The sequence below is a fragment of the Chenopodium quinoa genome, unplaced genomic scaffold, assembly GCF_001683475.1.
Source record: "Chenopodium quinoa cultivar QQ74 unplaced genomic scaffold, ASM168347v1, whole genome shotgun sequence".
Taxonomy (NCBI): Eukaryota; Viridiplantae; Streptophyta; class Magnoliopsida; order Caryophyllales; family Amaranthaceae; genus Chenopodium; species Chenopodium quinoa.
Genome location: NW_018744656.1, coordinates 489,556 through 503,560, shown reverse-complemented (window position 1 = coordinate 503,560; position 14,005 = coordinate 489,556). Strand labels below are relative to the sequence as shown.

General features: G+C 31.3%; 1 protein-coding gene and 1 pseudogene across 1 annotated transcript; both read right to left on the bottom strand.

Annotated features, from left to right (window-relative positions):
- Positions 1-1,020: 1,020 nt before the first annotated feature.
- On the bottom strand, positions 1,021-8,063 carry LOC110701744 (E3 ubiquitin-protein ligase RNF34-like). Its single transcript, XM_021879377.1, has 5 exons — positions 7,775-8,063; positions 3,327-3,395; positions 1,792-1,862; positions 1,344-1,650; positions 1,021-1,198 (listed from the first exon to the last, which is right to left on the bottom strand). The coding sequence occupies exons 3-5, from the start codon at positions 1,856-1,858 to the stop codon at positions 1,111-1,113; spliced, it is 462 nt and encodes a 153-aa protein (XP_021735069.1). The 5' UTR covers positions 1,859-1,862; positions 3,327-3,395; positions 7,775-8,063; the 3' UTR covers positions 1,021-1,110.
- A 521-nt stretch (positions 8,064-8,584) lies between these two features.
- LOC110701699 lies at positions 8,585-12,278 on the bottom strand (annotated as a pseudogene).
- Between the last annotated feature and the right edge of the window lie 1,727 nt (positions 12,279-14,005).

Sequence of the window (14,005 nt, the reverse complement as noted above, 5' to 3'; positions counted from 1 at the left end):
ATTAGTTGTTACCTACGTGGCACGACACTTACGAAAAGTTGAAATGCCATATCTCGTGCCCTGGCTAATCGTAAATTATATTTATGTCAATTAATAAAATGTATCATAAATAGATTTATTTTGAATTACTTTTAACACAAATCACAAACTTTTATATGTGGCTGGTCATGTCGTGTGGCCAGCCACAATTTTTTTTTTTTTGAAAGAATGGTCGGGGTTACATGGTCATGGGTTACTTGATCAGTCAGGGGTTACTTGGTCAGTCAGGGGTTACTCGATCAGTCAGGGGTTACTCGGTCAGTTAGGGGTTACTTGGTCAGTCAGGGGTTACTCGGTCAGTTAGGGGTTACCTTGTCAAGGGTTACTCGTGTGTTAGTTGACCACACACAAAAGTTGCTGAACACAAATTTTATAATATATAAAAAATAAATTTATAAGATAATTATTGAGAGTTATAATCTAATATTTCTTGAATAAAATTCTAATGTAATTTGTACATATGAAATATTGGTATTTTATCGAAAATAATAAACTCTAAACCAATAATTTTATCTTAAAATTCTATCCAAATTTTATTGAAAATAAAACTCTAAACTAACTTTTTTATCCTACAAAATCTATATAAATCTATCCAACTTTTTTAAAAAATATATTCAAATAAATAAACATATCCTTATATGTCGCTTATGTGGCACGACACTTGGCGAAAAGTTAAAACGCCAAATGTCGTTGTCTCGTGGCATGATTAAAAATTTAGCTTTATATATTAGTTACCTGTTTTGTGCCCGAACGATGCCCGGATTGCTGATAAAAATTTAGGATAAACTTTTTGGCTCGAATGTTCATTAATACGGTTATGTGATCCCTTTTGATTATGCAGGATATCTAGACATACGATATTCTATCGTTTATAGAATAGTATACTTTTTGTAGTTTTGTTTGATTAATTCGAAGTATATGGTTACTAGAACTAAATGTACACAATACGTACTTTTAACTTTAAAAAAAAATGTATGACAATTATTTTGTAGGGATATACACAATTCTTTGAAAATAACGATAGGTTTTGATGTGTACACCTTGAAAATGAATTGAACACCAATCATATCGTCAATTATCATAAAAACTTATCAATCTTCTAATTTTTCCAATGAATCTTCGGCATACAGGACAATGCCTATTCTCTTCATAAAATATCCTGCAAATGTATATAAACGTACAATTAGACAAAAGAGCCGACCGCCATGGAAAAACTAGTTCAATCATTAAGGGGAAAAAATCTTTGAGACAAGTAAGCTAAAAATGAAGGAAAATTATGATGAGGAACTTGTAGTGTACATTACCTTTGAGCACACGCAAAACAAGTAGCACAATGACCACAAGGCACAAAGAAACAATTTCTCTGCGCGTCGTAGCAAATTATGCATATATTTGCATCATATAATGCGGAACATTTGCTAGAGTTGCTACTAATGTTATCATTGCTGCAACTTTGGGACTCCAGATTGTGCTCGTACGTTCCATAGCTTCTTGTTACTATCTTATTGTTGTCACACTGGGACATCAAAGGGTTACTTTCACCTTCTTCTGTATCTCTAGTCCATTCTCCAAGAAACTTAAGGACTGCAACAGTTACTATTACCAACAACGCTGCCAAAATTGCAATTAAATTATTAGATTTTTTTTTAAAAAAAAAAAAAAAAAAAAAAAAACTAATAGTGTATGAACCATCTTAATGATTTTTTTACTTTATTAAGAATCATGTTGTACAAAATGTTTCAATTAATTTACCTAAAACTGCAAAATATGCAACCAATCGGATCATGAAATAATAGACGAAGCAAGAAGCACAAGCCATAATCCTGCTCATCCAAAATAAAGAGTCATGGAAACTTTAACTAAAAATTAAAGAGGTAATTGAGGGGTACGTATGTACATGCATACAAAGTATAAAAATATTATATGTATAGTACATCATCGTATCATACTTCGTGTGTGTAAGAAAGTTCAATTCATAATTACGTAGTATACATTGTTATTTGGTTATCCTCTAATTAGAACCAATTAATATGAACTGTAATTTAATTATGATACAATTATTGTGCTAGGAAGAGAATTAGGGCATGTGTATATCACCTAAATACACTTAATATTGGCTAATGCACGTGTAGTACTTGTGCACTTGCCACCAAATATATTACATGTGTTAGGTACTTAGGTGTATAGTATGGGAAATGATTTTGGCACACTAAAATTGATTTTGGCACACCTCAATGTGGGAGCACAGTTTTCTATGCTCTTCTCACATAAGGGTGTGCCAAATTCAATTAAGGATGTGCCAAATTCAATTTCCGTATAGTATGCTGCTATTCATTTAAAACGTTACTCTGTAGTTTATGTGAAGAAGAAAGTAAATTCATTATACTTCACGTTTACCTTTTTCATACAACCTATGCTATACTCCCTACTCCGTCGTACTAAACAATAAAACAAACCACAAGATTTGTGTCTCAAAGTTATCTAAGTAGTTACGCCCCCTCCAGTATGACACGGTCAGACGAATATATATAATGCTTTGATATGATAACAAAATGGTACTAACAATTAATGAAGATGAGTTCCAACAACGAAAGAAGAAATTAAAAAAATGGGGTGAAAGATTTTTTAATTCTCCAAAGTCTTTTTTATTCAATTTAATTTCCTAACTGTTCAAATTAGAGTGTATATCATTGATCAATATATATAGCGTTTACGATAAGGATACAGAATATACACAAATTAAAATCTATCCTAATATGCAACAAATATTATCATAATCATAATACCTATCACTAAATTCTCTATTTTTTTTGGGCTGTGACTCTGTAAGTCTTGTGGTTTGTGAGAGAGTTGTTTAATTATGTACTTTGTAATGTTAATGTTTCAGATTACTGAGTATGTCTTTATGTAAAAAATCTTAACAACCTTCATTGTCTGTGAAAGGGTTGACTCGTGCCCTTAATTACATTTCTTCTTAATAGTGTATATTTAAGTTATTACGGCTGAAAAATTTATACAAAATAGTAATAATTTTCTAGATTGTTGCAATTAGTAAATGAGACATTATTATATTGTTTAAGCATTAGACTTTTATTTTGTCCGTCTCAATTTACTTGCTCCATAACCACTTCCACATGATTTTATGTAAATGAATAAGTTGAGAGAAAAAAAAAAAAAATGGGTACGATCATAAAGAAAATGGGACAAATTGTGTAGAAAATTCTGGTTGTTAATTAAAAATCTCGATTTATATGTGAAGCGAGCATATTGCCAAGAAGAGAGCTTACCTTAATAGAACAGTCCAACATAACTTCTTGTGTTTTGCCTCGTATTGATGTCACAGTCCAAGGATTGTCCTGGAAACATATGAAAGAGACAATTATAAATATTACAGTTAAATCATAAATATACATTTATATACTCCTTTATTATTTCTGTGATAAATGCCCTGATCGAGGTACTATTACAGAATTACCTATGTTATTTATTTCTTGCATTGTTGCATGGTATGCTACTCGTATAAGTCGTAAATTCTTTATTAATTAGATAAACACTCTCGACCTTATTAAAAGTAAATAACCAAAAATAATACGAGTAATAAGGCACTTATACTACTCCGTAACTAATTTGAGACAACTTAAAAGGAACAATATTACAAATTGACCACTCTATCCTCTTATCAACCCTTATCATCATAACACATTAAATTGGACTTATCTTAAAAAAAAAATAAAAAAAATAAATAGATAAAAAAAAAATGATGGAATAAGCTGAAAGAATAAGTTCAGATACGTTCATATAAGTTCAGTTAAGGATAAATAAGTTTAGATAAATTCTGTTCACCTTATTTTCACTTATTTCAGGTGTAATAAGTTCAGTTAAGGAAAAATAAGTTCTGATAAGGGTTACCCAATTATATATATATATATATATATATATATATATATATATATATATATATATATGTTGAATTGACTACCTTATATTTTGATGATTAACGTACTTAAAACAAACTCCGACTAATGATGTTTAAAGAGTCTTGGTTAAGCAGAAGATTCAGGTTTGAAGTAATATGTTCCGGAGTAGGAACAACAGAGTTTGGAAGACTTGATGATGAATGCAAGCTTTCAAGATGTCCTCACAACTCTATATACTTAGTTACTCAGTGTACGAACTTAAGAAACAAAAGTGTTGGAAGGAATTAAGAAGAAACTCGAAGTTCCTGAAGGAACCTGAAGTTCCTGAAGGAACTTGATGATTGACTCAGAAAGTTTTAAACGATGGTTTTCAAAAACAGTTTTCATATCCCTTAATTTAAGGAAGTGATAAAAATCAGTTTTGAAAAAGATTTAAAAAGATTTTATAAATAAATAAATAATTTAAAAAGATAAGTTTTAAATTAATTAATTATTTATCTTTTAATTAATAAATAAATAATTATCTTTTTATTAAATAATTATCTTTTTAAATCCTTAACTGATTTTTGACTTGGTAAATATTGACTGCTTAAATCAAGGAGCACGTTGAACTTGGGAGTCAAGCTAGGGAAATCATGTTCCTAAATTCCCTCTGCCTACATCCCAACTTCTCAGACAAAGAGAACGTGGGATTAAGGGGGAAGTGGGAACTTGATGGAAGCTTGGTTTAACTCCTTATAAAAATAGATCAACGTTAAGTTTTAAAAGCGTGGAAAAACAATTTCAAGTATTCTGAGCATAGAGTTTCAAAGTGTTTAAAAGAGAAGTTCCTTCCATCCTTAGTCTCTTGAGTTCTTTAGGAAATCCTTGTAATTACTGTGTAATTGGGATTGGGGTTGTGAGAGTTGTAAAGTGTGAGGCTTGAGAGAGTTCTTCATACTGTACAAGTGATTCGGAGTAGAATCACAAAGAGAGAGGAACTACGATTGAGGGATCGTAGTTTGGGAAACTTGAGTTCCTCACGGAACTTGAGTCTAGGCAGTGTATTAGTGAATGTAAATCATTTTTACATAGTGAATTTATTCATTGCCAATCTTGAGTGTCTAGAAGTTTTAATTCCGCAAAATTTTACATAGACTACAATTCACCCCCCCCCCTCTTGTAGGATACATTGTTCTATCAATATATATATATATATATATATATATATATATATATATATATATATATATATATATATATATATATATATATATATATATATATATATATATATATATATATATATGGCATTTTTCAGGATCATTTGGCGTGCCACATAAGCAAAATGAGATTAAAGATATATAAATGCACATAGAGTAAAAAAAAAAATCCTCTTTTTTTAACTTGCAAAAATAAAAATATTCGTTAATCAAGAACAAACTTTATCATATTCAATTATAAAAATTTATAACGACTTAATAATTTTATCATTTTTTCAATCCCTATATAACCATCTAATGATAATCCCACATACCCACATAAAAAAATACAATTTTATGAGATTATTATCCCAAGTGCCAACAACTTTTTTATAGACAAAGAAACTATGTATAAGAAGCCAGTCAATAACCAAAATTAATGAGAATACTTTGTATATAGAGAAGGGTATGGTCATCTATAGAATGTCGAACCAAATAGGGGCTCTAATGTGTCTATCGAATTCCGCCTTGATTTCCATGTATTCATTAAAGGTTGATAAGGCAGTGGAATTGTTTGAAAGCTTAGAGAATAAGACTAGGGTGTCTTGGAACGCCATGAATCATGATCATAGGTTTTGCACAAAAATGGGTAAATGATTATTGTATAGTTATTGATAAATTTGTGTAAATTTTAATGTTAATTTTTTTTAACGTTTTTAATTTGTTTCACAATTTTCAATCTAATAATTTTTGTATAAAAAAATTTGAACATGTTTTATGTTTATTGTTTTTAAATCTTTCTCATGCAGATAAAATTTAAATGTTAATTGCATGGTTTTTAATATATTTGTTTATATTAGTGTTAATTTTTGTATATAGTTAAACTTTAATCATAAATTACTATTTTTTTTTTTTTTGTTTTTGTTTTGTAGGTAAAATATTTTTTGAATGAAAGGAGAATTAGTACCCTCATATATAGTTCACACTCCTATCCCCAATATCTCAAAATGTGGCACTAAAAAAACCGAGGTACTGTTTTACATTAAAATCAATTGGAGTATCACCCAAAACAGAAAAATACACTACTCTTGATTATTCATACATCGCATTAAGTTGTATCACTAATAAAAACTCAGGTAACAAATCGGATAGAAACACACAAGTTTTATAACTTATAAAAAATAAAAAAATAACTAAATCCCGTGCATCGCATAGGCGGCTTCAATTACATATATATTTTAAAAATTATCTTTTCTGATAGTCATCAATAATTTTATTAAGATATATTATTTCTTACCTAATAAAATTATTTTTTTTTCCTCAAAAAAATAAATTAAAATTATTCTTTAGATAATATCAACCGATAAAGGCACATTATTACATTAAAATAATAAAAATTATCTTTTCTAATATAATAGACAATAGTATTTTAATTAAAATATTATATGATTTAACTAAGAAAATTATCTTTTCTTAGAGATTTATGTATAAAAAACTGTGTATCGCACGGGGTTACATCTAGTTATAACTAAAATAAGTTTTGATAAGATAAATTCAGGTAAGTAAAAATCAGAATAGAACACAAGAGGTTTAAGTTATGGTCATACATGCCTTGACAGAGGAAGAAGTTTGAAATTTTCCTTAAGAACAACTAGACAAAATAGGAAGAAGTTTGAAATTTTCCTTGAGAACAACTAGACAAAATTGCTAGCTCTACTGAGAGTTAAAAATTTTGTGTTGAAACGGAAAAAAATAAAAATCATTTTGTGAACCAATTTTAACATGGAAGATAAGCAGAGAAATATGTTTGAAAGTGATGTACACATGTACTCGTGTTAAAAACAATAAGTCAGTATCATCTAAGGAAATTGCTTCGACATCAAATTTTTTTTTAAGGAAATTGCTTTATTCTGTCATATAACTCATATTGCTAGATTTTTAAAGCCCAAAAAAAACAGAAATATAAGCATTTCTTTTAGTAGAATATAAGATTATTATTATTTTTTTTAAATAGTAGCTTATATTTCCATGCCTAATAAAAGGCTGGTGTTTCTCCTCTTCTTCTTCTTCTTTTTTTTTTCTTTTTCTTTTCTTTTATAAATCTTGCTTTAATTTTCAGTTCTTGTCTTCAACGTCAAGCGAACATCATTACGAAGGGGAATAAGTATATTTAGGGCCTATTAATCATACTCCATTACGATTACAATTTCCTTAAGCTTATAGACAGTCATAAGCTTAAAGAAAACAATTGGGTTTGGATACTCGCATTTCATTTGAAATCATTAATATGTTGCATATTAATAAAAAGAATTTTTTTTCCCTTGAAAAGTGTATTAAAATTGTGTTATTGAACTTGGGAAGTAGAACTTCCACCTATACTATCTTCAAACTTATTCTGAACTAAAGTATATTTTATCAACTAAACAATTTCAATTCGCATATAATTTTGCTAACTATTAATCTCTAGTGTCTACATATTTATATCGCCCAAACAAACACTTACATAACTGATGAAATAATCGATACCAACAAGTAGGTCATTATGTAAAGTCACATTATCAAATAACCACAAAAAGAAAAGAAGTTATAACAGATGAAAGTGGATTACTAGAAAGATTTGGAAAAATAAATACATACCTTTAACAATAGATGAAGAGAATCATCTCAAGATTGGCATCTTAAATTTAATCCATTTCTTATAATTTTCACAATAATAAAATTATAAAGATTAAAGAGAAGGAAAAAAAAAAAAAGAAGAAAGAGAGAGAAAGATGTAGAAGAAAGATAGTTGAAGTGGGTAAGACTGGTAGTTGATATATTTTCAACTAGGTTATCAAGGCATTATGGCGGACGGTTAAGAGAATTATTATTAGGAGAAGAAATTGATTTGATTTTGTAGGAATGGTAGGTTGCCTTTGCACATGGCTTCTTATAATTGGAGCCTCCTTATCGAGGGCAACCTTGGTCCCACCTTTTGCAATCGAACTCTTGTTTTTATACCGACACTACAAAACATTACTCGTATATGTTTGTGTAATACAATTATACACATACGAGTACTACAAGAATACAATCATTGTGGTAGCCTGGATCTGTACGATTTATTTCATCTACGTCGTAACGATAAATGTCAATCAGTCAGAGTGTTGGACTAGGTTAAGTCTTAAGTTTACCTAAGGTCATACGATATGACTAGCCATACAGAATACGTGCTATAAGTATTAACAAATTAATAATTTTTTTTTTTTCAAAAATACAAAGATAATGTGAATAAGACACCAATTACAAAGAAATTTATACAGTGTTTAGTGAGTATTCAGCTTTCAACTTCCCATGAGGCCATGAGTTGATTATGACCCATCAAAACAATGTACACTGGGTAGTGAATACAAGTCAAATATTCCAGCCCACTAACATCATAATTTCAATGGGCTTAAAGGGATCGTTTTATGGGCTCCAGTGGGGCATAGAAGGGCTAGATTGAGCCATAACTACATTGGAGTCCAACAACTTGACAATAGGCTTGACATTCACTCACCTAGGTACTTTATACTGGTCAACAGATGCTCCTCTTGATATTGCATAGTCCATCAACTTCACAAATGTATCGTTCTTCACTACTCGTATCTCAAGTGGTCCAATTGACCGGTCATCGGCGCGAATCTGTCGGTATACGGAGTTAAGGGCTTCCTCTATTGCTAGAGCGCACTGACCCAACACCTCATGATCTACCCCAGTAGAGGTGTCATTAGTTAAAAGCTCCCAATAAATTACGTAATGTCCCGGTATAGTTTTGGTGTCTGCATAGCTTGTGTAGTCAACAACTCTTGTATTGAAGGGTTTAAGCAAAGTTGATGCACGCTCAACCGCATTTTGCAACTCGAATTCATCTGTCTTATCCATGTCGATACTGAGTAGAACATTCTTCCTCCTAATAAACCTTAGTTGTGGAGTTATTATTAGGGGTAATTCCCTGTTCCTCACTGTGAAGAACAAGTTTTGTTCCTCATGGGGTATGTGTCAAGCTCACAGAGTTCCACTCATTACACGTAGGCGGTCCCCACTAGTGAAAAACATCACATTATTTTCCAAAGTGCCATTATGAGGAACTGGGGCTCCCTCCATTATTAGATTAATGTCCAACAGTATCAATACCAATAAATACCTATACAATCCTGCTTGTGTGGTGACTACAATCTCATACTCCTTCCCGACCTCCACGTCAGCCAAGTCCACGATCTGACGAGCCGCGTTATCATCAAGTGGGATAAACTCAAAAAATGATGTGTTAGGCAATATAGTGTAGGAGACTTCCGAGGGGGCACACATTGGGTTCAAGTTAGGTCCAAAGAAACACTCTGATGAAATGTACCTATTACTTACCTTATGAAGGCCTCCACTATAGTAATCCAATGTAGGTATATATTGGGCCATTGAACCCGTCACAATCACGTCTAAGTACTTTGTATTTGGCCAAATCTTTTTTATTATCCCTTCCCAATTCTCATTCTTACAGGCATGGATAATGAATTCCGCAAGCTCCGGGTCAGGCCTCATGATTTTACCCATGCAAGCCCGTATGTCCAAGTTAGTGATTATCGAGCTTAGGGTTCCAGTGGCGATGTCGTGACAAAGGTCAATGAAGTGGACTTGGAGGAAGCGGATGGCCCGGAGGAGGCCGGACGCAAAGGCGGCTCCTACACGGAACACCTCGTGGCGATTGTATAGCCCACATAACATTTGTGTGTACATAGACTGGAAAGAGTCGAGGCAAACTATCGCCTCATGAGGGCTAGTATTAATGTTATAAGGATCATAAAGTTGCTTCTTTAGGTAGTTGTTTTTGTAGTAGCTTGTGAGAACTGATTGAACCACTAGACCTCCTGGAGTTTTTGTTTCCGGCCTAATGAATTTGAAGTAAAGGACTTTTCCTTTGTCAAGGTCTGACATAAATCTGTTAATACAAATTCAACCAAATAAATTACTATATATACTCAAAATTTTATTATACTCGAAGTTTAGAAAGCAAGTAGGCACCATAAAGTCTTGATTACAAATAACTAGAGTTATACAATTGTTGATAATCACGGCTAACATCTTGAGAAGAGCTAAATTCGTAATTATTACCATATTCAAAGTGCACAGGATCAATAAAATCTGAATGTGGGGGCTCTTCATATTCAATTTCGTTCAAAGTCAGACTCAAGAACTTCAATATATTATTCCCTTCAACATTATTTGTTATCTGATTATTGAGCATTGAAATACGAGATAAGATTATCTATATTAACATCAGAGGAGCAAGAATGGCTTACAAGATCAAGCAATCGAGTAGCAAATTGTTCTCCGAACATATTCACTGAACTAAAAAAAATATATCACATAAATATATGTAAGTTTGATTTATTATACACATTAAACTAAAAATTTATTCAAATTAGCCGACATTAACAGAGAGTTTACAACAATTAACAGACATGAAAAAGATGAACAATACCTTAAAATCCCTTATCGTCGTATAAATTTGCGGTAGTGTTGATAAAACAATACTACTTGAAATATAATTCCAAATTATGTGATTGATAAGATCTAGACAATTTTTTTTTGATCGAAATTAGGGTTTCTGCATCTGTTTACATACTCCGTATATTTGTATATGGCTTAAATTTTCCAACTTAAAAAAAATCCTAAAAAAAAATTAAAATAAGACCAATAAAACAAAATTTGAAAAAAAATCAATAAAGTGAACCAAACCAGTTCAAAGGAAAATAAGAAATAGATAATTTCCTTCCAAGTCAATAATTTAGCTAGTTTTAATTTGGAATTAAAATTTATAATTAGCCGTTTTGGTATATACTTTTGTCAAATTAGCCGTTTTGATAAAAAAATCCAAGTTTACACACCTAATGAAGTTGTGTGTGTATGTGGATTAACTATACTCGAAGCTTTACACACCAAAAGTAGCTATTGTTTGTGTGTGTGTGTGTTTTTTTTTTCTCTAAGCTAGCGCTTGTATAAAAGATACCAACTTACTGGTTCATAATAGGCATGAACATGCTGGAATACAATAACCGACGTTCCATCTCCTCAGAAGTCATTGGTATTAGTTTTTTCTCTCCTGCTGAAGTACCCGAGCTACAGGAATAACCAAGAATTTATTATAAATTAGTAAAAAAATTAAGCCAAAGATATAATATTAATAGTGTAAAAATCCAAGCCATGCATTTCTTTTTTTTTTTTTTTTTTTGAGGAAATCCAAGCCATGCATTTAATAAACGGAAAGAGTAAGAAAAAAATTGAGTGAAAATTATAAACAATATGGGGTGAGAAGGAAAGTATTGTAAAATGTGTGCCAAAAATAAATAAATTAAAGAAGATAGTGTACTTGTAATAAACTTTGACTTTAATGACTATTTTACTCTGTAAAATAAATGTTTAAAAGTATACTTCATTCGATTTTTATTGTTTTTTTTTTTTTTTTGTTTTTTTTATTGCACCATTTGATATGAGCATATAATTCAAGAAAAAGAGTAAAAAACGTAAAACAAAAATTAACAAATTCAAGCATTAAAAACTGTAAAAGTTACTCCGTACAACATACGTATGTAGTTATGTGTAGTACTCCTTATGTAGACACATGTCACAAATAGTAAATAGAAAACAATTCTAAGAGAATTACCTAGTGAAAAATTCAGTGATTGGTTGGGCACAAAGAATAGGGGAGAAATCCCCATTAGCAATATGTTGGATATCAGATTGAATATCTTCATATGTCACCACTGGAACCTTATTCTTAAATGTCTCAACATCAACACACCCCTTCATCCCATGTCGTTTCAAGTACTCGGTGTTGGCGTTTTGGCTCAAAATATGAGCCAAAACCTTCCTTTGCTCCTCCTCACACTTGCTCGTCACCTCCTCGATGAATTCCAACACCGCCGTGTCTTTTTCTATCCTCGCTGCCATTGTCTATAATATCGTTGTAAGAATATAATGTTGTAAGTGTGTGGTGGTAGTGGTAGTGGTAGCTTAGTTACTTGGAAGCTCTTGTTGTTGTTTGGGTTGTGAGTGGGAGATCAGAAACAGAAGTTTATATAGCCAGCTAGGCCGCGAAAAATAAGCTAGCTAGGCAAAACAATGTCATGATACACGTTGAAAGTTACGTAAGAGTCAATAAGGACATAAGGCTAACATTCATGAGTATCATGACCAATCATATATAATAATTAGTGGATAGCCTAACTATGCTTAATTAATTTATATTTTTTTCAGTAAAACTCCATTCACTTTTTATAATGAAAAATCGACTAATGTTTGAGTGTTCTCTCACGTCAAGGCAGCACATCAATTGATATAAAGTTTTTCTAGGATCACATGTAAATTAAACTACTTAATTTTTTTTACCATGCCTTTCTCATTGATGGTTACAACAGTACTCTAGGTTAAACTAGCTAGGAAGATATACATAAAATAATATATAAAAAATATTATTTACATAATTAGATTATTTGCATAATCTATCAACAAGAACCCTAAATTTAATAGAAGGGATTATTGTAAAGAAGAAGGCAAAATACAGAGTGTTAGATTGAAGGAAAGTAAAGTAGCTAAAAGAACGTATGTTATAAATATATATATTCAGTGGTGCGTCTTGTGTGCAGCTGGTCACACCTTGTAAAAGAACAAAGTAACCCCTACAACACTGACCCGGTAATACTTGTAATATTGACCAAGTAATTAACCCCTATAAAACTGAACGAGTAACCCCTATAACACTGACCCGGTAACACCTGTAATACTGACCAAGTAACCCCCATAAAACTGAACGAATAACCCTTATAACACTAACGAAGTAACCGTCATTATGGATGGCCACACCGTGTGGCCAGCTACATTTAAGACTTTGTGATTTATATTTCATTAATATATATTTTTCTCTTTTAACTTCTTATACATAGTCTTAGGGTTATGTATAGCATTTTATTATTTAATTCCTTTTTACTTTGTTAAATTTTTTTTAAAAAAAATTACAAAGTCACCCCATTTAATGGTCTGAACTAGTCAACATTAATGAACGGTTGGAATTTGATCTACAAAAGCAGCAACAATTTTTGTATAGCCATTTTAAAACTATCCTAATTTAACAATGCATGTATGATTAATAATTGTTTATTCACTTAGGAAGCAACTTGTTTAGTATTTTTTTAGAAAGTTTATGCATTAATAACCTTTATCTTTTTAATATGGCTGCAAATTAAATATTTTAGTTTATGTAAAATATTAAATATATGGTAAGTTACGGAGTATTGTTGAATTAACATAATTCATTATAAAATTTAGTAAAAAATTTTACATGGAACGAAACTTAAGTTAGTAAGAACTTGTGCCTTTTTTTTTTTTTAGGGAACTTAAGCTTGCGCTTAACCAAACAAACATTTTTATTCCTTGGAATGCAAGCGCCACAACCCATCTAGGATGCATGAAAACCGATATGAACACTGACATGGGTGCGAAATGGACACGGAAAAACGGCAATTCTAAAATAGGGGACACGGGTACGGCGAATAACAAGGCATATAATATATAAAAAAACGAGAATATGACAACCTATTCAATAAAACACTAAATATTTAACCTGAAAACAAGCAATTTTGTTTAAAACAAGTAAATAAACAAAGTGTTACAAGCAATTTTGTTCGCACTTTGCAGACGATTGTTTCACGGTTTCTCTATTTCAGACAAGCGAGCGACGATGAGCCACGGTGAGGCGGTGAGCGACGGTGGCTGGGTTGCCTGTACTTAGGGTTTCAAATTTCAAAGTGACTTGTGAGAGAGGATGAGAAGCTGAGAGGAGAGCAGCAGGAAGTG